The following is a 24,789-nucleotide window of genomic DNA, read 5'->3' on the forward strand; positions in this document are numbered from 1 at the left end:
CTTGCTCTCCTCCTGCGTTTCACTGCATTTTGCCCATGTTTTCAGGGACCTGTTTAATCTCAAATTTGAAAACACGGGCAAAACGCAGGGAAACGCAGGGGGAAAGCAAAGCGACCTCTGATTGTCGGAAACAGCATGCATAATCAAAACAAAGATCCGAAGTCATTGGAGCAGTGACCACAAGGGAAACAGCCATGCATAAAAGGCCTGTGTAAACTCTTTCTTCCATCTCTTGATTGCAAATTGTACTTTATTTAGCTGTTTAGTTATAATAGATGTAGATAAATGGGGACCAGCAAGAAATTTGCCAGAGTGGTCATCCAATCCCCCCACCTATGATTCCTCCTCTCTCCTTCCACTTCTCCCAGTCTACTTGAGCTAGCCAAAATACTCCTTGTTGTTTATAACATAGGTGATGTAGGAGTGATGTAGGTGTACAGATGAAAGGGTTTGTTTCAAGGTTTGGGGGTTGGGAACTCATTGTCCTCTGCCCTACTTACTGCCTCCACGTCATGCCCTCTATAGGTTCTGCTATCTGGTATTCTACAGTGTCACTTGCTGATCACTGCAATCCAGACTGGCCAAGGGGATTTGGTGCCGCAGAAGAATGACTTCACCTCCCCATGCTGTGGGGAAGCCACCCCCAGTTAGGCCACCCTCACTGGGGCTGGGGGTGTGACTTGCAGCAGTGTCCCCACTACTGATTCTGGACCTGGTTACAGGAGAACATTCTGCCCACTGCCTGGGCGTATTGATGAGACTGTGCCCAGGGCTAGTACTTTCTAAATGCTATGCCATACCACCACCAATCACAGATGTCCCAGATGAAGCAATGGGGGAAAGTCCCCACTACCAGCTGCCTGGATACATGGGCACAGTGCAGAGGTGGCCAGGTTTGCTGCTTGTCTTATGCCATGCTGCCGCCACTCCTGGACCGGGTGACTAGGGACAGCCCTGGATGCTCACCACCCAGATGCATCAGTGTGCATGTGATGGCACCTGGGGCTGCAGTGGGCCATGGCTGATCCTGAGATTTTGCAGGAGGGCTATAAGCAGGGGTTTAGAACACATTTCATTTAGCCTTATTTAGGCTTCACTTGAATTTGTATTGAGGTATAGTCTACAGGAAAATCCAAGCCTGCTTGTATAGCTAAATCTCAGGCCTTAAATTTCCAATATTATAGACTCACAGTAAAAAAAAAAAAAATACACAAAGACATAAGGAAAAGGTTTTTAGATTTTTATTCAGAGCTACTTTTATAGCAACACAGATGCCTACCATGAAGTGACGGATCACTTTTTGGAATATAAAATCAACCACTGTGGAACATCTGGAATGGAAGGAACAATAAAACAGATTAAATCAGATGGGTCTGGTACAGAACGTTCACCAGTTTAACAATACCAGTTAAAACATGTAATTATTATCTCTTAAGAACACCTTAAGTCAATTAGCAATACAATTATTAGTATTTCCGCCAAATAAACATCCAAGAAAAATATGAAGTTGGGCAAACATTTCCATGCCCCCCAAAGCTCCCTGGGGTTGGTGAAAGAAGCCTAGCAACCCTACACTGTCTGTTATAAAGATTAGATGCACCTTTTCAATCTGGTCAATTTGTTGCTAAAAGGTCTTGGGGGCAGAGCCTAAAGAGGGCGGGGTTTGGAGGGGAAGGACTTCAATGCCATACAGTCCAATTGCCAAAGCGGCCATTTTTCTCCAGGAGAACTGATCTCTACCGGCTGGAGATCAGTTGTAAGAGCAGGAGATATCCAGCTAGTGCCTGGAGGTTGGCAACATAGAAGGAGGTGATACTGCTCTTCTTAATTCTCCCTATGCTAAAAGCTCTGTGAAAGCAGAAAAGCAGTACAGTGGTCTAAGGACAGTGGTCTAAGGGATAAGCTTTTTGTCCACTCAATGAATTGTTTTATAGAGGGAACTATATAAAAATGGTTGTATCTCAATCTCAAACTATTAGTGCAAGTGCATTTCCATAAATCTTAATAGGACAATAGGCAGAGGAAGATATTTGAGGACTGAAACATTCAGTTTGAAAAGGTACCTTCTGTGGCATATGTGCATTTCATTCTACAATCAATTGAGCAGCACTTCTCTCCTTTGGGACACTCAAAATCATTTCTACAAAGAGGAGTTCCTCTGGTGCACATAGAATCAGGGAAGGGACAGTACCTAGTTTTTCCTGTAATGGAGAGATTATACAAACTAAAAGTTTTCAAGATAGCAGCCCGTCAGGGAGCTCCACTTTAATCCTAGGAATAGTAATATTAAGCCTTTTGGCTGATGAAGCTACTTTTGTAGTGAAAACGCTGGAATACGTCCGGAGCCGCGTTGCCATCTGTATCTCCGTTGCCTGAAGACACATTGACATTGATATTGACTAAAATATGACTCTATGTCTTACATGAACTTTTTTGCACTTATTATCAGCAACTCCAGCTGATTTTTTTTCTTGACATTGTTATTTCCTTGCTTTATTTCCTTAGCTTCATTTGTACATTTATTTCTTGTAATATAGTTACAGCCTTCGCTGTTTTGCTGCCTGCTATCCATTGCTTATTGTCTCATTCAATTTTGCCTACTACTGTTTTATTTGCATCATCAACCTCCAGGTACTAGCTGGAGATCTCCTGCTATTACAACTCATCTCCAGCCATTAGAGATCAGTTCACCTGGAGCAAATGGCTGCTTTGGCAATTGGATTCTATGGCATTGAAGTCCCTCCCCTCCCCAAACCCTGCCCTCCTCAGGCTCCACCCCAAAAACCTCCCGCCGGTGGCGAAGAGGGACCTGGCAATCCTATTTGTTATCTAAATGAATGCGTTTATTAATAGAAGCATGACATGGTGTCACTTCCTGATGGAAATCAGAAAATGCACCTCTTATAAATGACAGCATTTTGATAATTTGGAAAATAGCATTGATTTCTACATTAATGTACCAGCAAAGAAGTCTTGAGGGTATTAATGTACAATTGATAAATTCACTAAGAAATGGTCAATATTTGTAAAGGTTTTATTGAAAACAGCGAGGAAGGTTTTATTGAAAACAGCCTGATCCCCCCCATAGCTTAGGGGGTTATGCGAGTTTCTTCAGCCTGAGCAGCAGTTCATCACAACCAGTTTCAACTTTTGTGGGTACCAGCTGCTGAAAAGTTCCAAAGCCTTGGGGTTTGACTTCATGTAGTCAGGATGTAAAGCTTAATTTTCTAGCTGCTCTCTAGGGCACTTTCACATATGCAAAATAATGCACTTTCAATCCACTTTAATGATAGTTTGCAAGTGGATTTTGCCATTTCACACATTAAAATCTAGGTTCAAAGTGCTCTGTCTTCTCCATCCAGGAGAAGTGAAGAGCAAACATTTTTTTGGCTTGAATATTTTACAAAGGCTGTGGATGTATGGAACAAAATCTGATTCATCATATCGCAGGATGCACCCTCAACACTAATTGGCTTAATTTATTCTTTATTGCTCATTGACAAAGTCTTAAGCATTCATGATATAGAGAAACAAAGAAACAAACGGTTTTACAACTTTAGAATAAACACAGTTAATAAAAGATTTTATCCATTTGTAGTGCAGGGTGGTAAGCTGCAGTCCAAGCTCTGCTCACGACCTGAGTTTGATCCCGACGGAAGTTGGTTTCAGGTAGCCGGCTCAAGTTCAACTCAGCCTTCCATCATTCCGAGGTTGGTAAAATGAGTACCCACCTTGATGGGGGTAAAGGGAAAACGACTGGGAAGGCACTGGCAAACCACCCCATAGACAAAGTCTGCCTAATAAACGTCGGGATGTGACGTCACCCCATGGGTCAGAATGACCCGGTGCTTGCACAGGGGACCTTTACCTTTAGTGCAGGGTAAAGGTGCATTATCAGAGCTATTTGGTATCTTTAGGGCTAGGTATTTCACTCTCTGATGTACTTTCTCAGTATCTGAGTCTAGGTCTGATAAAATAAATATATAATCCAAGGTTTTAACAGGAGGCCATACTAATTGGGAAAAATACAAAATACAAAGATTCGTGTTCTTTGTCCAGAATGTTTTTGCTTTGTACTCACCAGGCAGATGTTGTCTAAATGAAGAGGGCAGCTCTGTCGAAACAGTGAGGAGAGCTATAAAGAGGAAGATGCCGCATGCCTTCATAGCCACGTCCGAGGCTAGGCTTGAACTGCAAATGCTAAGCTAGTGGGGCTGGACTTTAAAGTCTCCAGTGGCTAATGATGAGGGAACAAGTGGGAGATGTTCTTGTCACTCGGAACTCTGCCAGCTCGCTGATCTTTAAAACTCATAACCAGTGCCGGATTTACGTATAAGCTAAACAAGCTATAGCTTAGGGCCCCACTCTCTTGGGAGCCCCCCAAAAATTTAAAGGGAAAAAAACCCTGGATGTACATTTCCAAAAGATAAGATAAAAAACAAATAAAATAAAACCTACATACAGCAACAGTGTTTTGTGTTGTGTAGGCTCCTATGATGTAAGTAATGATGTAAGTAACAATTACTTTGATAAAATACATATTTTGTTATGTGCAAATATCTTTAGATACCTATTAGGTCCATAAATTACCATATAGCATATATTCAACACAAAAAAACAGCGACAATTTGTTGTTGACAAAGGACAGCTGGACATGTAAAGGGCCCCATTACCTTCAATAGCTTAGGGCCACATCAAACCTAAATCCGGCCCTGCTAATAACTATCGCTATATCTATCAATTTTATTTATTTATCAAATTTATAATCCACCCTCCCGAGCCAAGGCCAGCTCAGGGCGACTCACATAAATATAATTATACAAGGAAACATAATAAAACAGTAAAACCAGTAATTAAAAACAGTCAGTATAATTCTAACAATAGTATTATTCTGAGGCATGACTCGCATAGTATATAGGCCACAGAAGAGCCTGCTGTATTCTACATCCCCCAAAGATAACAATTCGGGTGGGGGGATATGCAGGGTACGGAGGCCCATTTGTCACTTATAGTTTATTATTTATTTATTTATTTATTATTTTCTTATTTATATAGTTCAATATTTATTTTATTTTGAAAAATAGTAATAGTGCTTTTAGATTAAACATATTCCAAACCGTTTACAAAATCATAACGCAATGGTATCAACAGATCGTGGCAGGAGACTGCAAAAGCAAACAATATGGAAACAAACAGAGTCAATTGGTAAATGAAAACTGGAGAGAGAGCAGAATGAAACTCTCAATCAGAAACAGTCAGAATCTACTCAAATCAGTCCGTTCAAACCATTCAGCATCTCAGACAAAGAGAGACAATCTTCAAAGCCTTTGGAAGAAATCTTTCCTCAATCAAAAACTTCATCCAGCAACCCTGCATCATCAAATTCATCTTGATTGGATTAAGATTCGGTTTATTCACCATCCAATCCAACACAGCCTCTAGGCTACCCTCTAATTCTGATAAGAGTAAAACCACTGCAAAACGGTATGCTTAGTATGCCACGTGCATGAATATAAAGCTTGTAAAGACTATAGTCGCTTTATTCTCAATAGTATAGTTCATAAAGCATAATGACTTGTTAGACTTTGTCAAGGCTATATGTAGCAGCAATGGTAAAGTTTTCTTAAAAAAAAAACCGCTAGAATGTGCTATTAGGTGTATAGCTATTAGGTATGCATCATAAAAGGCTGTATGGAAAAGTAAATTTTTACCAAATACCTAAAATTCAAAAAGAAAGAAGACCAGTGAATATCCTTCAAAAAGGAATCAATAGTAGACAGCGATAATGAGAAGGATTTGTCTCTCCTAACGTCCCACCACAGATGGAGTGGGTGAGAGTACTCAGGACAGGATAATCAGCAGGTTCATATGAGAGTAGGCAGTTATGGAGAACACTTTCTGATCCATGATATCCAAGGCTTTAAAAATCAACATACCAGCATGTTGAACTGGGTCCAGAAACCAAAGATGAGTTAGTAGGGCTGCCAGCTCCGTGTTGGGAAATACCTGGAGATTTTTGGGGCAGAGCCTGAGAAGGGCAGGGCTTGGGGAGGAGAGGGACTTCAGTGCCATAGACTCCAATTGCCAAAACAGCCATTTTCTCCAGGTGAACTGATCTCTGTTATCTGTAGATAAATTGTAATTCTGAGAGATCCTCTGGCCCAATCTGGAGATGTGCAACCTTAATCCAGAGCTCTGCTGCCTCTGAATATGGAGATTCTCTTTAGTCATCAGGGCTAGCAGCTAGGGCTGCCAAGCTCCCAGTCAGAGTGGAGGATCGCATGGGCAATTATGTTACTTCTGGGAACAACCTGGAAGCAACAGCAGTAGCTCTAGGGATCACCAGAAAGTCTATGGTAAAACCACAGAGTTTCTGTGTTTCCTAGAGCAACCCATAGTCACTTCCAGGTTGTACCCAGAAGTGTTGTTATCATGATTATGACACTGTCTCCCCCACAATCACACCCTCCTGCCGGTTGCCAAGATGATCCTTTTCATTGATGATCCGATCCTCAGTATTATAGGAGATGAAGAAAAAGTTCTATCTACTTGCTCCACCTTGTGATTAATTTTATAAACCTCTGTCATGTTACCCTTCAGTTGTCTTTTTTCTTAACTGAAAAGTCCCAGACTCTTGTTTCAACCCTTTAATCATCTTGGTTGCCATCTTCTGTCTTCCGCTCCTTGTGTGACAAAAGCCTATTAAATCTGTACAATTGCTGGTGCGCATAGTCTTTACAAGCTTTAGGTTCATGCAAATCGCATGCAGGTGTAGGGAGAAGGAAGGCATGCCCTTAACGTTATGATTAAGCAATGCTGGAACTGCCCTGCTCCTGTTCAGGAACAGAAACTCCCTGTCCCTCTTAAGAGTTGCTCTAGCCAGATGGGCCACAAATAAGTGGGGCTTAGCGATAAAGCAATGAGTTTTAAAGGTCTGAGAGCTAGTTGGGTACATCTTAAGTGCAAAGTAAACCCCCTTCCTCCTTTCCCATCATTATCCCCTGAATAACCTAGCCTGTCTTGCTATACAAGCCCAGCCTCTGACAATACCATGAAGACAAATGGCATCTTCCTCTGTTTGGCTATCTTTGGTGTTTGGGCAGAGCTTTCCTCCGCATCTGGACAGGATAATAATTGTGAGTACAAAGTGAAATAAATGTCTTCAGGGATATAGAACGTAAATGTCTGTCAAATGTAAAGATAGTTTTTCAGATTCATTCTGTTCCATAAAGCCTGAATTTTGCAGTCTGCACAAATTACACAGGCAAAACCAAAAGCAAGCTCTTTTAATCTAGTTGACACAGGGAGGAACAATGAGTTGCTAAATGCAGGGCTGCCAAGAGCCACCATCGGTCCCTGGGCAAAGATTCCACCTGGACCCTCACATATGGCCTTGATCCAAACCATTCGTCTCATGTTATAATTTTATATTTGTTCATATGTACCTACGTGTACCAATACAGAATACATTTTGTACATCTGATGAAGTGAGCTGTAGTTCACAAAAACTGAGAGCCAGTGTGGTTAAGCGTGGTGGACTCTAATATGGAGAACAGGGTTTGATTCCCCACTCCTCCACCTGAGCAGCAGACTCTAATCTGGTGAACCAGATTGGTTTCCCCACTCTTCCACATGAAGCCTGCTCAGAACTCTCTCAGCCCCACCTACCTCACAAGGTGTCTGTTGTGGGGAGAGGAAGGGAAGGTGATTGTAAGCCGCTTTGAGACTCCTTAAAGGTAGAGAAAATCGGGGTATAAAAAGAAATCCCAAACAATTATCGCCCAGTCAGCCTGACATCAATACCAGGTAAAATACTACAGCAGATAATTAAACAGACGGTCTGTAAGCACTTAGAAAGAAATGCCGTGATCACTGACAGTCAACATGGGTTTCTCAAAAACAGGTCATGCCAAACTAATCTCATATCTTTTTTTTGAAAGAGTGACAAGTATGGTAGATGAAGGGAATGCTGTAGATGTAGTGTACCTTGATTTCAGTAAATCCTTTGATAAAGTCCCCCATGATCTTGAAACAAAGCTAGTAAAATGTGGGCTGGACACTGCTACTGTTAGGTGGGTTGGTAATTGGTTGACCAACTTAACCCAAAGGTGCTCATTAATGGCGCAACTTCATCCTGGAGTGGAGTGACCAGTGGGGTACCACAGGGGTCTGTCCTGGGACCGGTCCTGTACTATTTAATATTTTTATAAATGACTTGGATGATGAAATAAAGAGCATGCTAATTAAATTTGCAGATGACACCAAGTTAGGAGGGGTGGTTAATACCCCAGAGGGTAGGGTCAGAGTTCAGAATGACCTCGATAGACTGGAGAGCTGGGCCATAAGAAATAAAATTGATTTCAATACGGAGAAGTGTAAAGTACTTCACCTAGGCAGAAGCAACATAAGGCACAGGTACAGGATGGGAGAGAGTTGGCTTGACAACAGTACATGTGAAAGAGATCTGGGAGTCATAGTGGACCACACCATGAGTCAACAGTGTGATATGGTGGCTAAGAAGGCCAATACAATTCTGGGCTGCATCAAAGGAGTATTGTGTCTAGATCAAGGGAAGTAATACTACCATTGTATTCTGCATTGGTCAGACCTCACTTGGAATACTGTGTCCAGTTTTGGGCTCCACAATTTAAGAAGGATGTTGACAAGTTGGAGCGTGTCCAGAGGAGGGTGACCAGAATGGTCAGAGGTCTGGAATCCATGCCCTATGGGGAGAGACTTAGGGAGTTGGGTTTGTTTAGTTTGGAGAAGAGAAGGTTGAGGGGAGACATGATAGCCATGTTTAAATATTTGAAGGGATGTCATGTTGGTGAGGCAACTAGCTTGTTCTCTGTTGCTCCAGAGACTAGGACACAGAGTAATGGATTTAAACTAATAGAAAAGCGATTCCACCTAAACATTAGGAAGAACTTTCTGACGGTGAGGGCTGTTCGATGGTGGAATACACTGCCTCAGAGGGTGGTAAAGTCCCCGTCTTTGGAGGTCTTTAAGCAGAGGCTGGATGGCCATCTGTCGGGAGTGCTTTGATCCTGCATTGCGGGGGGAGGATTAGGGTCATTGGGGATGTGGGGGGGATGTAGTTGTTAATTTCCTGCATGGGGCAGGAGGTTGGACTAGATGACCCTGGTGGTCCCTTCCAACTCTATGATTCTATTATTCTTCAACTCTTCATATCACAATAAATCTTAAGTAAATCAATAAGAAATCTACTTAAGTTTACCCGTGTACATTTAGCTAGCACAAAAGAAGGGCAAATTTATTATGTATTGGTGCTGGATGAGAAATATTGGAAAAACTGGGATGGATTTTGATGATATATTTTCTAAAAATACTGTCATTTGTCATATAACATGAAGCTTAATGTCTACAGTAGAAAAGTAGCATTTACAAAGGGATATTAGATGTCCCACCAATGCAACAACAACCCACTGCCTGAACATTGTTTAAAATGTAACTTAATCTGACTGGGGGTGGGGGAGGAGGAGTTCTAACTTCTGTTACACATGTGTAACCACGAAGTCTGATTAACTTTCCATTACCATGCATGTAAGTGGGGGGAGGGGAGCAACTTTTTACTACTTTGTTAGATCATGGGGAAATATTAGCTCCCCCCCACCTGCTTCTGTTAATAATATTGACAAGGGTTCGCTGGTATATTACTATTAAATACTTCTAAGTTGCCAACCAGGATGGGAAGAGGAGTTGAGAACAAGACTGAGAAATAAGGGGGGATTAGAAAGGGAGAGAGATAAATGAAGGCATATCTTGAAAAGAAGAGAGCAAAATGGGGGGAAAGTATATAAAAGAGAAAAAGGAAAGAGCTATCCTAATCTGTCAAATCGCCTTTTAAAGCTATGTCTGTGACCATCACTACATCCCCTGGCAACCAATTCCATACTTTAATTACTCTCTGTGTAAAGAAGTATTCCTTTTGTCCACCCTGAATCTACTGTTCATCAACTTCATTGGCTGCCCTCGAGTTCTAGTATTTTGGGAGAAGGAAAAAAACCGCTGTCATGTTCCTCCTTGTGTGTGTGTTAAGTTCTGTCAAGTTTTACTATGATTTGCTATGTGCTAAATGTAAAATGTAGTTGAGCTTTCAGTGCCAATTATGACCTCTCATCTCCAATTTTCATGTGCAGTAGTTATCAAGATGAGGCATGCACAGAAGTCTTAGAACAAACCACGGCGAGACACTTGTTTAAATATGAAAGCTGGGGATTCAGAGCAGGGGAGAGGGCATCGGTTTGGAGAGGTATTGTCCCATATACCCCCCACAGTTATGCCACTGATATGAGTTCTGCATGAAAAGTATGTGATATACCACTGATCAAACATCCTCTCCTCATAGATGCTTTGTTCCCTGCCTCAAAATCCTGTCAACTATAATAATCTCAAATTATTAGCTCTCATGTGGGAAGACTGATGTCATTTACCAAGTAAGCCCCATCCTTCTCCACCTCTTGGAATTTGGTGAAATGTCTTCATTCATTACAAAAGGCGGCGGCAGGGGGGTGTCCTTACATAACTGCTTTGTACCTGCACAGATAAATTGACCCAGTTATTGCTCCTAAATTGCCTGACAACAATCCTTGGCTAAGATTATGCCTTCAGTTCTGCTCCAATAAACTGCTTAGCTCTGCTCCAATAAACTGACCATGGTGTCTCTATAGTTGCCTGTAGCAAGCCTCTAAATTGCAGTCGCTACTCTTTTTAAGACCTAAAACAATGAATTGCTATTTGTGTCCTCCTTCATAGAGATGAGTAGCCCAGCTTAGCCTGAGCTCATCAGAGCTTGGGAGCTAAGCAGGGTCAGCCACAGTCAGTTCTTGGATGGGGAACCCCTGAGGGTGTCATAAATGGGTGTAAAGTGCCGCCAAGTCGGCATCTTATAGCAACCCCTGGGGGAGTTTTTTAATAATAATAAATGCCACTTGGTCAGGCCGGCCCATGCCTTGCCAGCTCTGATCGAGAGTTGGGGTGGCTGCCTCAGCTGACTTATTTTTTTAAATTTTCATTAATTTTTTTCAACATTTTGTAAAACATACAACATGCAACAAAAGGCATACATACCACACGACATAATAATTCTGTCTGTCAATACATCTCTAGGACAAGTTACTGTTTGTGAATAACTGTAATGGGTTAATAATCTTTTTATCCTAAACTGATATAGAACTATTAAATGCTTACACAACATAATATTGGTTGGTTAAAACTGCATTGACCTTCTATATATTTATCTATATATTTGCTGATATCAAAAGTTAGCTTATATGGAATTTAAAAAGCAGATTTAAGAACATAAGAAAGGCCCTGCTGGATAAGACCAAGGCCCATCAAGTCCAGCAGTCTGTTCACACAGTAGCCAACCAGATGCCTCTAGGAAGCCACAAACAAGACGAGTGCAGCAGCATTATCCTGCCTGTGTTCCACCGCACCCAAAATAGGCATGCTCCTCTGATACTAGAGAGAATAGGTATGCAGCATGACTAGTATCCATTCTAACTAACAGCCATGAATACCCCTCTCCTCCATGAATATGTCCACTCCCCTGTTAAAGCCCTTCAAGCTGGCAGCCATCACCACATCCTGGGGCAGGGAGTTCCACAATTTAACTATGTGTTGTGTGAAAAAATACTTCCTTTTATCTGTTTTGAATTTCTCACCCTCCAGCTTTAGCAGATGACCCTGTGTTCTAGTATTATGGGAGAGGGAGAAAAACTTCTCCCTGTCCACTCTCTCCAAACCATGCATAATTTTATAGACCTCTATCATGTCTCCCCTCATCCGCCTTCTTTCCAAGCTAAACAGCCCTAAGCGTCTTAACCGCTCCCCATAGGACAGTTGCTCTAGTCCCCTAATCATTTTGGTTGCTCTTTTCTGCACCTTCTCAAGCTCTGTAATATCCTTTTTTAGGTGTGGTGACCTGAACTGTACACAGTATTCTAAGTGTGGTCTCACCATAGATTTGTACAAGGGCAGTATGATATCAGCAGTTTTATTTAAAGATGATGAAATGCTTTCATATATCATAACCTTATATAGTTGTCATCTCGGATTATGGCTTTCTACTTAGTTGAATTGTGGGCCAGATAAGAGCTCTCAAGGTGCCCGTGGGCCTTATGTTTGACACCCCTGCTCTAGTATTTCCCAAGCTCAAGTAGGCAACCCTAAAATCAACCCAGAGATTCCGCATATCCATTTTAAAATCCTCTCTAGACTGGAGGAAAAGGAGGCAGCTGTTGCATCTTTGCTGCATTCTACCCCTAGTCCCTTCACCTGCTCTCTCCCTTCCACCATGTGCTATAGAAAGCAGGACTCCAGTTTGATCCTAGAATAGAAGGAGGCAAATAGGGAGGCTAGCTTCCAGGTGGGACCTGGGGATCCCCCAGAATTACAGCTCATCTCCAGGAAACAGAGATCAGTTCTCCTGGAGAAAATGGATGCTGTGGAGGATGGACTCGGTGGCACTGCACCCCAGTGAGGTCCCTCTCCTCCCCAGGCAACCATAGGTAGGAGGGAAGAAACTGTTGAGGGAGGGGCAACACAGAGAGAGCTTTTAATGAGTCATAAAGGATCTCTGCAGCATGTTTGTAAAAGTTTTGAATAAACAAACCATTAATACCACGTTGAATTCTTAATCGTATATTTTGGATGTGCATGTAAATTGTGCTGTACTATGTCGGAATGAGATGGACGTGGCTTCCTCTTGTTTACCAAAAAACCAGTTGTTGAAACAATTATCTTCCCTAATGATCGGTGACTAGGTAGGGAACTCTTTGCGGAAGGAAAAAAGGAGGGGAATAAAACCCAACCTAAAAACAAAAGCTGGGTACCCAAGGTTTGGTGAAAAGAAAATATATATTTGTCTATGTATAAATACTGAAAGTATAATGTATTAAAAGTGCTATATAAAAGTTAAAATTATTTAAAAGTATTAAAATAGCACAATGGCATTTCCTGAGGTTGATAACTATAACCACATACCAAACGCGTTTCGGCCTATGGGGCCTTCATCAGTGGTTAATTAAAACCCTTTGTAAACCTGCACACATTTACAGAAATACATTAATGAATACAAATACAAACAGTTCAAACCCAACCAGGCATGTGTATATGTTGTAAATTCTATTCTCAATTACTCAAACATCTGGTATAATAGGTTCTTGTTGTAATACTGGTTAGTATAAGTCTCTCAAATACTATGTGTGCACCTGCAGATGTTTGAGTAATTGAGAATAGAATTTACAACATATACACATGCCTGGTTGGGTTTGAACTGTTTGTATTTGTATTTGTATTCATTAATGTATTTCTGTAAATGTGTGCAGGTTTACAAAGGGTTTTAATTAACCACTGATGAAGGCCCCATAGGCCGAAACGCGTCAGGGAACTCTTTGTTCCACGCTGCAGTGGAGCTGAAGTTTCCTAAAACAAAATGGAAGAGTTACAATGCCAATATTGACATAATGTCCATAATTAGCGGATTTACTTGACATGGCGTTGCAATTATCAATAGAACCTGTGTTTCCATAAGAAGCAGCACTAGAGATCCCCTTGCTGCCATTTCTGCCAAAAGGGCAATTCGCCTTTGTGGAGGGATAGGTGAATGTTCCCTATTTCAGTTCCTTCCCCCCCCTCACATCTGTCTATATTTTTTCCAGTGGTTTTGATTGTCTCTTGTTGTTGGGGTCTGGGGGGGTTGTTTTGCTATTGGCTTTGTGATGGAAAGTGTCAGCAAGTCACAGGTGACCCTGTAGAGTTATCAGGGTAAGAGACATTCAGAGGTGGTTTACCATTGCCTGCCTCCATGTCAATGCCTGCCCCCCCCTCTCTCTGAGAACTCCCAGTTCTTTGTTGTGGGACTTTTTTACTGAGAAATCCCAAGTGAGAAACTTGAAGCCAAGTTTGAAAGTTTTTTGAGAAGCACAAGCACACACGCAGAAAGTTTTCTTTCGTTGGTTTTAGCCAGGGAATACAAAATGTTGTCGGATTAGGAGTTAGAGCAAAGACCTCTTACAGGCCATTTATGCAGGGCTGTTTCCCTTGCGGTCACTCCGCTGACTGCTCCGGGGCTTCCTTTTCATTATGCATGTCGTTCCCAACTGTCAGAGGTCGCCTCACTCTCCCCGTGCGTATTTGCGCATACTGCCTGTGTTTTCCGGATGCTATTTTAGCCTGAATCCAGAAAACGGGGGCAAAATGTGTTGGGTATTAGATAGCGAGCTTTGTTATATGTCATACAGTTAAGGGGTTAATATTGTAACTGACCAAGTGGTCAGTTTTGGTGGCCATTGCAGCCCTGCCTAAGGGTCACATATACAACTATTTGCATGTTTAACTGCTTTCGATTCCTTTGTTAGAAGTGAAAGCAGTTACCCCAGTTCTTCTCCAGATGCCAGCCTGGAAGGATCAGAGGCTTTCTTGCTCTCAAGAATGCCTACTCATGAGGAAGCTTAGTGCCTGCCAGAGAGACTCTGGCAAGTCTAGGAAATATAGAATGTAGACAGAATTCTTTTTTTTACTCCCAGTGATTTTTACCCTCTACCCTGAGTTAGAGTAAAGATTGTTTTTAATGCAAAGACAAACATCTTGTGTCTTTTGTGCGTGTGTGTGATTAAGCCTTATTCTCGATAGAATCAAGAGGAACGATCCTATCCCTCTGAATGGTAGCAGAAAATTAAGTACTGGGATTCCTTCACTGGAATAGCCCCTAGCCCTAACAAAATGCGCAAAAATGTGCAGGGAGCGCAAGGCAACCTCTGACGCTCAGGAAAGGCAAGCGTAATCAAAACAAAGCTCTGGAGCAGTTGGCAGGGGTAATGGCGGAGAAACAGCCCTGCATAAATGGCCACAGTCTCTGGGGGGAGATCCATCTCTCCAGGCTACTGCTGCATTAGATGATACATCAGTTGCACAACTCCAGAGTGTGCGCCTCAATTCCAGTCAGAAAGGGAGGAGGGAGAAACAAACCAGGGACCAGGAGGTAGCTGGTTACCAAAGTGGAGGTAGCTGGTTACCAGGGAACCCTTAGTCTGACAGAGTTTCCCAGCAAGGAAAGACACAATTTCCCCCTTCATACTGTAAAAAAAAAAACCCATATGCCTAAAAATTTCAAGGGAGAATTGCTCAGGTGATGGAATTTCATTCTAGTCAAGTGTGGTTAGGCATGTTACCCTTGGAAATGATTTGAGTGATTTTTTTGGTATGTATTAAGTTGTAAGTCACCACATTTATAGTTTGTAGAGAGGCAGGATATAAATGTTAAACAATGACAAGTAAAGTGGTTTCCTTTGAAACCAACAGAAATGATTACGGAATTGTTTCCTAGTGTGGCTAGCTTTAATTCTGGTATCAAAGAATCCAGCAACTCAGTTTTTTTTTCTTTAAAAAGCACAAGTGACCCACCTTTAAGCCCAAGTTCTTTTACTCACTCCTACAGCAAATTTTACTACAGGCTGCATGGTTAGATTCTACAGAATAGGAAACATGTCATGCTAGACCCAACTGTTCTTCCCAAGCATCAGAATGTTTAAAAGCTGAAACGTGTATCTGACAAAAAAGGGAACGCTCTGGTGGAACATGTATTTCATGCTCACGGTCAATCTTTCAGTTCCATAACCTGCTGTACAAAGGGAAGAAGGCCCTGACAAGGAATGCAATATATGTTGCACGTGTAAGTATAATGGAAGTTACGTATGTAAAAGGATGCAATATAATGTAAACCATCCTGAAATGAATATTGAATGAAAACTATTTACTGAGTACTTATGAATATGAACCACATAGTTAATTATTCAACCACATGGATGAGTGGACATGCTTACCCACACTGTGTCTTACTCACAGACACCCATTACATCAACAGAGTCTGTCACATCAACCTCAAGAGCATCATTTGTACATTTGGCATCTGATGTGTACAGGTAGATATTCTACCTGAATTTCCTTCCTTGGAGGCTTCCACAGTAGCAAGAATTGGAAAGGAAGAAGGCGCATTCACTAGAGGACAGGATATATTCTGTGTCACTTCAGTATTTACTTCCCCCTTTCCCCGATTCTTTTGGCCATGCCAGGGTCACAAGCTTTGTGTGTGTGGAAACTGACATCAAGTCACAGTTGACCCAGTAGGGTTTTCAAGGCACAAGACGTTCAGAGGTGGTTTGCCATTGCCTTCCTTTGCATAGCAACCCTGGTATTCCTTGGTGGTCTCCCATCCAAGAACTAGCCCAGACCAATCCTGCTTCGCTTCTGAGATCGCACAAGATCAGGATAGCCTGATCCAGGTCAGGGCTTGACAAGCTTCAACACATACAATAATGTCAAGACGATGTTTCACAAAATGGGGATGTGTTGGGAACATGACTGGGCTTGTTGTTTTACCAACTGTATTTCTTTACACATTGTAAATCCTTTCCACATGTGCCGCATTGCAGATCATTACTACCATAGAATTAGGGTTGCCAGCTCCCTCTTCACCCCCACTAGGAGGTATTTGGGGCAAAATCTGAGGAGGGAGGGGTTTGGGGAGGCGAGGGACTTCAATGCCATAGAGTCCAATTGCCAAAGCGGCCATTTTCTCCAGGGGAACTGATTTCTATCGGCTGGAGATCAGTTGTAATAGCGGGAGATCTCCAGCTGCCACCTGGAGGTTGACAACCATACATAGAATGCCGATGCATTCTTTCTCCAGTCCATGAGAACACCCCAAACTGCCCTCCAGTCAGTCAGACCATTGGTCTATTGAGATCAGTATGTGTTTTGACTTGCAGTGACTCAGGCAGGGCCTTTCGCATGACCAACAACCAGTTCTTTTAATTGTGCCATGGCCTTTCCCCAGTTTAAGTCTTCCATATTGCTACCCAAGTGCCTTTTGAACATTATTATCTCTCTTCAGATGTCTATAAATGCCCTTGTATCAGCCATTGGGACTTTATATTTGGTCAGCTAGCTTATCAAGGACAAAGGTCTACCTTGGCCTTCTTCTATCTCTAGTGTGTTAGTTTTACTATATGCTAGAAGAATATAGCATATAGTAAATGCTTCCAAATGCTTGGAGCTCTTACCATTTTTTTTTTAAATGATTCCTTCACCAGCACACTGAAGCAGTACAATGCAGAATTCTATCACCTTATTAACTTATCAAAGTCCCTGATTTACGAAGGATCTAGTATAACAAACGCGGTGTAGTAGTTAAGAGCGGCGGACTCTAATCTTGAGAACCGGGTTGGTTTCCCCACTCCTACACATGAAGCCTGCTGGGTGATCCTGGGCTAGTCACAGTTCTCTCCAAACTCTCTCAGCCCCACCTACCTCACAAGGTGCCTTTGGTGGGGAGAGGAAGGGAAGGAGATTGTAAGTCACTTTGAGACTCCTTTCAGTAGAGAAAAGTGGGGTATAAAAACCAACTTTTCCTCTTCTTAAACAGTGGCAGGATTTGTCCTTCAGCCCATCTTTAAAACATATGGCGAACCCTGCTGATTACAGTAAAACAGGGATCTGCCAACTAGATTATAGCAGCAGCAGCTGTGCTAAGTCTAATGAATGTGCGAGTGTTGTTAATTACAAAGGAAAGAGCAAACATTCCTACTCTGAATCTTCCTGGCTTCTTCCTCACACTGCCAACTGTCCAGTGTTCTGGTCTAAGTTAATCCAAGTCCCTTTTGCATGCAGAGATATAGGGTCAGCCGGAAGAAGTCATCTAAAGGACCAACTACCTGATCCTTTTAGTGTGTCTACGTCTCATGCTTTCCCAGCAACTGTGTGTGTGTGTTAAGTGCCGTCAAGTCGCTTCCGACTCATTGCGACCCTATGAATGAAAGTCCTCCAAAATGTCCTATCTTTGACAGCCTTGCTCAGATCTTGCAAATTGAAGGCTGTGGCTTCCTTTATTGAGTAATCCATCTCTTGTTGGGTCTTCCTCTTTTCCTCTTTTTCCAGTAACTAATAGTAGCTTTAAAGCAATCTGCATGCAGAGTTCTGCAAGACCCCTTCATGGCTGACCTTTCCGAAGGGCTGTAAAACATTTCTTTTCCAGAAAGCTTTTGCAAATGATTCAGTTAATAGATTAGCAAAGCAAGCCCCACCCTTCATGTTTTCCTCATGTGTGGAAGGAACTGACTTGTAATTAGGCTGTGGCTCATCAAAGTTCTTTGAAGGAAGGGCGTCTATTTCTGCAGCTTTACAGTGCTGAACACGCACACCAACGCAACTACACATGTAGCCTGTCAAGGCTGCTCAGTGCAATTATTTAAAGTGTGTGAAAATTATAATGTGTTGTTACTAGGTGCGAGGAAGGTGAGAAACAGTATAATCAGTTCAACCCAGCTCCTCTGACTGTTTAAATACCAGCTTTGTTCTGTTCTGGATACTCATACCCAATACTCGAAGGCACCATGAAGACTTTGACTGCTTTGCTCCTTGTGAGTCTTCTAGCTTTTTGGATAGGATTACCTACCACTGATGGTGCTGGAATCGCATATGGTAAGACATAAGAACAGCTGTCGGGCTGAAGATTGGTTCCAGAGGGCACAGGGCAGCAAACCCTGTTGTAGCAGCACTTGTTTTCATGTTGTTGGTTCAGCAGGGATATCCTCTTTGCACAGGGAAGTAGTTCTGAATTCTGCAGGAAGAACAAACGTAACTGTGAAAATTACACACTAGGGCAGGGGCTGTGGCTCAGTGGTAGAGCATCTGCTTGGCATGTAGAAGGTCCCGGGTTCAATCCCCGGCATCTCCAGTTCAAGGGACTAGGCAAGTAGGTGATGTGAAAGACCTCTACCTGAGACCCTGGAGAGCCGCTGCCGGTCTGAGTGGACAATACTGACTTAGATGGACCAAGGGTCTGATTCAGTAGAAGGCAGCTTCGTGTGTTCAGCTATTAGGCTGCTTCCACACAGCAGTGATTCTCTGTTGTACACTAATTGCTGCAGCAAATGCAAAGGCCCTTGCAATGGCAATGGAGTGTCCTTGCGGGAGGATTCTCAATGTATTGAGAATTGTGGGAGTATTCTCATGCACACCGCTGGAGGGGGGCTTTAAAAAAAATGTCAGTAGCTATATTGCCAGAGCAATGCGTGTGTGTGTATGTGTGTGTGTGTTGTAAAACACCATCAAGTCGCAGCTGACTTATGGCGTTATGAGGTTTTCATGGCAAGAGACTAACAGAGGTGGTTTGCCATTGCCAGCGTGGTGTAGGGGTTAAGAGCGGTGGGTTGGAGTGGTGGATTCTGATCTGGAGAACCAGGTTTGATTCCCCACCCCTCCACATGAGCATCGGATGCTAATCTAGTGAACTGGATTTGTTGCCCCACTCCAACTCATGAAGCCAGCCGGGTGACCTTGGGCTAGTCACAGCTCTCTTAGAGCTCTCTCTGCCCCACCTACCTCACAGGGTGTCTGTTGTGGGGAGGGGAAGGGAAGGTGATTTTAAGCCGGTTTGATTCTTCCTTAAGTGGTAGAGAAAGTCAGCATATAAAAACCAACTCCTCTTCTTCTGCTCTGCATAGCAACCCTGGTATTCCTTGGTGTTCTACAATCCAAATACTAACCAGGGCTGACCCTGCTTAGCTTCCAAGATCTGACAAGATTGGGCTATACCATGCTGCCTTCCCTCCAGAGGAATATAGCAACTACTAATTTTTTTAAACACCTGTCAATGGTAGAAGGGAGAAATGGTAGATAAGAGGGAACAGGGAAGGAAAATGATGTTGAGGAAGTTGAGAAAACCACATCTTCCTCTCTAGATGATGCGCAAATCCACTTTGACCATTCTGGAAAGACTGGAGCAAAGTGGGTTTTGGAAATGTTGGAGAAAACCATGGAAGAAGAAAGACTGGAAGGTGCCATTGTGTGGACACTTCAAGAAAAACCTTCTCCAGTATGAGAGTAAGGGTGGAGTAAAAACACCTGTGTGGAAGCAGCCTTACTCTCTCTCTAATGGCAACAACTGAGACTCAACGCTTGTGGGGAGGGCATAGTGGAAGTAATTCCTTATGATAGATGACCTGTTCTCTTTAGAAGTAGCAAGGCATCTCTTTTTAAAAATCTTTCCCCCCTTTTTTAAAAATGGTACAGCTCCTAGTCAATAGGCAGTGAGCTAACCACACTGAACTGCTAAGCAGAATTTTTCCATTTAATTATTTTATATAATTTATTTGATCATATATAAGTTCTTTAAAGTCTTCCCATGCCTCTCAAATTCAAACAAACCCAAAATAAATTTCATTACTGGAACTGTGATAGCTGGATCACAACCACCGAGTAAAAATTGAAGCTTACTAGCTACATGCATGTCTATATCGGCAACTAATGGATCAATCAGCTGTGTATAGCAAGGCATATATTTGGGAACATTTATTTTTAGACTTCTCCTACAGTGGTGAGTTGACACTTATTTTTATCTCATATTGCTAGAGCCCTGACCTGGATGGCCCAGGCTAGCCTGATCTCGTCAGATCTCAGAAGCTAAGCAGGGTCAACCCTGGCTAGTATTTGGATGGGAGACCTTCAAGGAATACCAGGGTCATGACATGGAGGCAAGCAATGGCAAACCTCCTCTGAACATCTCTTGCCTTGAAAACCCTATGGGGTCGCTGTAGGTCAGCTGTGACTTTACGGCAAAAAATATATTGACAGGGACTTTATACAAAAGGGAGCTCTCTTTGTTTTTGCAGCAGCAACAGTATTTCATGTGGTAGATTGTTTGAATGATCAGTTACCGTTTTTTACATATTGCTTATTTGTACGTTGTTTTAATCGGTCCTAGCCAGCTACACCTTTGTTTGTACAAATCTACTGTTGAAACAAATAAAAGTGCAGATCTAAACATATACTGCATAAAGGCTGAAGGAAAGCCAGGTGTCATTCTGGCTCCACTGAGACATCAAGCTCAACCATGGTTTGTTTAAACTATGCTTTGTTTGTAAAACCAGGATTCAATTGACAGACAACCACTGAAACCTTGTTTTGCTTTGACAAATTATGGTTTGCTGCCTCCTCTCTGTAGCCTGAGCAAGAGTTGCCACAGAACAAGACGCCACTGTTTTACAGGGCACTCTAGGGTTCACCCCAAACTCTGCGGTAAAAACCATAGAGCTTTGTGTGAATTCTAGATTGGGCCATGGCATGGTAACATCACTTCTGGTTATGTAGCTGGAAGCGATGTTGCAGCACTGGAAGATCGCATCTCACGCCCCTATTTTCCCCCTCTGCCCCAGTGAGGGAAGCTATGGTGAGGGTTCCTCTGCCAGTGGAAGGCAAATGGCAAACCCTAGTTAATCAGAAGCATTTTGTTAATATTTAAAATTGGACAAAGGCTTAGTAATGTAATGAGTCATTAGGAGAGATAAAAAGAAGTGTTACTTCAGAGCAACAGATACTTATTGGTGGCTGTTTGCTCATTACAAATTTGAATACCGGTAGATATGGAACAATTGCAGAACATATTTGGAGAATACAAGGCAGTCAGGACTTGAAAGCTCAGTGTATAACCTTGGTAGTTATTAGGAGTATGCAAAAACTGCATTTTGTCATTTAAGAAGATTAGCTGATTTTAATGATTAAAAAAACCTATTAGTCAATAAGTTCCACTGTCATTTTCTATAAGTTTTAAATTTCTAGTATAAGCTCCTCCCCATCCAATTGAGGTGAAATTCTTGGGGATTCCAACCCTCACCCAAGGCAGCCACCCTTCTGAATTTCAGGTAGGTAGGTGAAAGTGAAGAGCCCCGTGCCGCAGAGTGGTAAACTGCAGTATTGCAGTCCAAGCTCTGCTCACGACCTGAGTTCAATCCCGACGGGAGTCAGTTTCAGGTAGCCAGCTCAAGGTTGACTCAGCCTTCCATCCTTCCAAGGTTGGTAAAATGAGTACCCAGCTTGCTGGGGGTAAAGGGAAGATGACTGGGGAAGCACTGGCAAACCACCCTGTAAACAAAGTCTGCCTAGTAAACGTCGGGATGTGACATCACCCCATGGGTCAGGAATGACCCCGTGCACAGGGGACCTTTACTTAGGTGAAAGTGTCCCCATTTTATGGGTGATTAAATTGAATTGCAGAGTGGGTGAAGGAGAACATGCTGCATTAATTGACAGGTGGGAATTAATTTTCCCTTCTCTACTGGGATCCTCAGGTGTGCAGTGGGGATGGGGAGAGTGTCTTTTTTGTTTTTACAAAAAAAAAAAGAGGGGCGGAAATAAACCCTGCCCATGTTTGATTTCAGTATTTTTCTCCCAGCCCGATTGGAATTGGACTGGGAGAAAATGTGTTTTAAACAATGGGCTGCAGCAATGTAGGCTCATTACTTTATATGTAAACCAGTGCATGTCAGCCCCCCCCCACTTTTAAATAAAATGAAAGATGTCCAAGAGACATCAGATCCCGTATCAGTGCTTTCCAATCACATACAGAGATTAGATAACTTTATCATCACTTATTCCATCCACTCATATCTCCCAAGTGCAAATTTCCTATCATGAGGAAGCCTTAAATATCTGCCGGGGTGGGGGGACACAAAGCCTCTCTGAAAGCATGTGCAAACAGCATCTTTTCTTTTATCGCCAGCAAGACTGATACACTTCCTATCAAGGATGGCCTGAATGTAGCCTTGTAGAATCTACCAAGTTGTAAATCAAATGAATTTCCTACTATGAGGACTATAGAACCGAGTCATCCCCAACTTACTGATGAAGAGCAATGATCGCAGGAAATGTGATGTATAGTAACTGAACCAGGATGATCCTCTTGGGCAGGAAAATAGGCTAAATGCTCTGGACAAACAACATCCCTGTCAATTACATATTTGCAAAGTAATTCTTTCCCCTTCCTTACCCACACAGGGAAAGGAAACCAGATAGCATGGTGTTACAATAACGGTCAGATCTGACCAATTCATTCTGTCACCAAACATCAGAGGTTATTTAATTAAAATTAATTTATATCCTGATGCTAAAAAACAGATGATGGCAGATTGAATTTTGATTAGTTAAGTTCTAGTCTAGTAATTTTCCATTCAAAGATGGCTTTTAGTCTAGGCAATATGGTTGTACTGGAGTCGAAATCTATGTCCATGGTGGGGGAAAGTGCTGTCAAGTCATAGTTGACAATAGGGTTTTCAAGGCAAGAGACATTCAGAAGTGATTTCCCATTACCTGCCTTGGTGTAGCAGCCCTGTACTTGGTGGTCTCCCATCCTTGGTGGTCTCCCATCCAAACACTAACCAGGGCTGACCCTGCTTAGCTTCTGAAATCTGACAATATCTGAGTTGCCTGGGCCATCCAGGTCAGGACATCTATATCTATATCTGTCTACATATGTAAGCTGGTATTGGTTGTTGGACATTCCCTAACACTCTTTTTCTACTCCAGTGATACCTCGTATTTGTCCCAGAAATCCATTTCGGTGTACTATACCAGGGATTGATCGTTGCAGTTCTAGCTATGACTGTCCAGGAAACCAAATGTGCTGTTCATACAATTGTGCCCGGGTCTGCAGACTCCCACAAGGTATCTTCTATTTCTTTTTCCAGGACATCACATGTCTTATCATTCTAGACGATTCTTATGAAAACAGCAACTGCTCAAAATAAGAGATATTTTCTTGGTTTGTACGAAATTGGCTAAGTTCTGCCTATGAAAAGGAACACATGTAAATATACAGTAAAGTAAGACATGGGGCTATCGTATTTTGGTCACGACAAGAGTCACTGGAAAAGACAGTCATGCTAGGAAAAGTTGAGGGCAGCAGGGAAAGAGGAAGACCCAACAAGAGATGGATCGACTCAATAAAGGAAGCCACAGCCTTCAGTTTGCAAGATCTGAGCAAGACTGTCAAAGATAGGACATTTTGGAGGACTTTCATTCAAGTGGTCGCCTTGAGTTGGAAGCGACTTGATGGCACTTAACACACACACAAGACATGGGGGTCCCAGAGTGTAATCTAGTGAGCCTCCAAATATGGATACTATAATTGCACTATAGTTAAAGAAACCTGAAATATACCTAAAGTTGCTGGTTGGATATTAACACTAATCATTTTCCACTCCAGTGAGACCTAGGATTTGCCCCACAATCCCATTTCAGTGTTCGTCATCGCTAAGAATCAGTCGTTGCAGTACTGACTATGACTGTCCAAGGAGCCAGATATGCTGTTCTTCCCTCTACTGCGGCAGGGTCTGCAGATTCCCACAAGGTATCATGTTTCACTAAAGTCTGCTTCATGTGTCTCACCTCAGTGTGTCCGCAATTATCATATGTCTGGCACAACTAAGAAAGCTGGAAAATATAGGAAATTGTCCTTAGAAAACCAAGAGCTCCCCTTACAGTGTAGATGCTTTAAGCTCTGGGGAACTTGTGCCCTTCAAAGGATAATTATGGGTACACCATAGAGCTGCAGTATAAGACTGACAGGAAGAAAGTAGACTCCTTTGAAATGTGGTGTTGGAGGAGAGTGTTACGGATCAGTGGGTTCTAAATCAAATCAAGTCTGAACTGACCCTAGAAGCTAAAATGACTAAACTGAGGCTATCGTATTTTGGTCACATTACGAGAAATCACTAGAAAAGACAGTCATGCTAGGAAAAGTTGAGGGCAGCAGGAAAAGAGGAAGACCCAACAAGAGATGGATTGACTCAATAAAGGAAGCCACAGCCCTCAATTTGCAAGACCTGAGCAAGGCTGTCAAAGATAGGTCATTTTGGAGGACTTTCATTCATAGGGTCGCCATGAGTCGGAAGCGACTTGAAGGCACTTAACACACACATAAGACTTTCA

At 42.5% G+C, this 24,789-nt stretch overlaps 1 protein-coding gene across 1 annotated transcript; it reads left to right on the forward strand.

Annotated features, from left to right (window-relative positions):
• Nucleotides 1–18,416: 18,416 nt before the first annotated feature.
• On the forward strand, nucleotides 18,417–24,225 carry SLPI (secretory leukocyte peptidase inhibitor). Its single transcript, XM_056844876.1, has 3 exons — nucleotides 18,417–18,504; nucleotides 23,386–23,523; nucleotides 24,065–24,225. The coding sequence occupies exons 1-3, from the start codon at nucleotides 18,417–18,419 to the stop codon at nucleotides 24,223–24,225; spliced, it is 387 nt and encodes a 128-aa protein (XP_056700854.1).
• Nucleotides 24,226–24,789: the final 564 nt, after the last annotated feature.

Source organism: Euleptes europaea, chromosome 2 (genome assembly GCF_029931775.1).
Source record: "Euleptes europaea isolate rEulEur1 chromosome 2, rEulEur1.hap1, whole genome shotgun sequence".
In the NCBI taxonomy this organism is placed as follows: Eukaryota; Metazoa; Chordata; class Lepidosauria; order Squamata; family Sphaerodactylidae; genus Euleptes; species Euleptes europaea.

Bases quoted from the DNA above. Each gene is read 5' to 3' on its own strand.
- SLPI (XM_056844876.1), top strand. From the start codon at position 18,417: ATGAAGACTTTGACTGCTTTGCTCCTTGTGAGTCTTCTAGCTTTTTGG. The intron at 18,505-23,385 runs GTAAGACATAAG...TTTCTACTCCAG, and splicing joins TGGTGCTGGAATCGCATATG to TGATACCTCGTATTTGTCCC. The intron at 23,524-24,064 runs GTATCTTCTATT...TTTCCACTCCAG, and splicing joins GGTCTGCAGACTCCCACAAG to TGAGACCTAGGATTTGCCCC.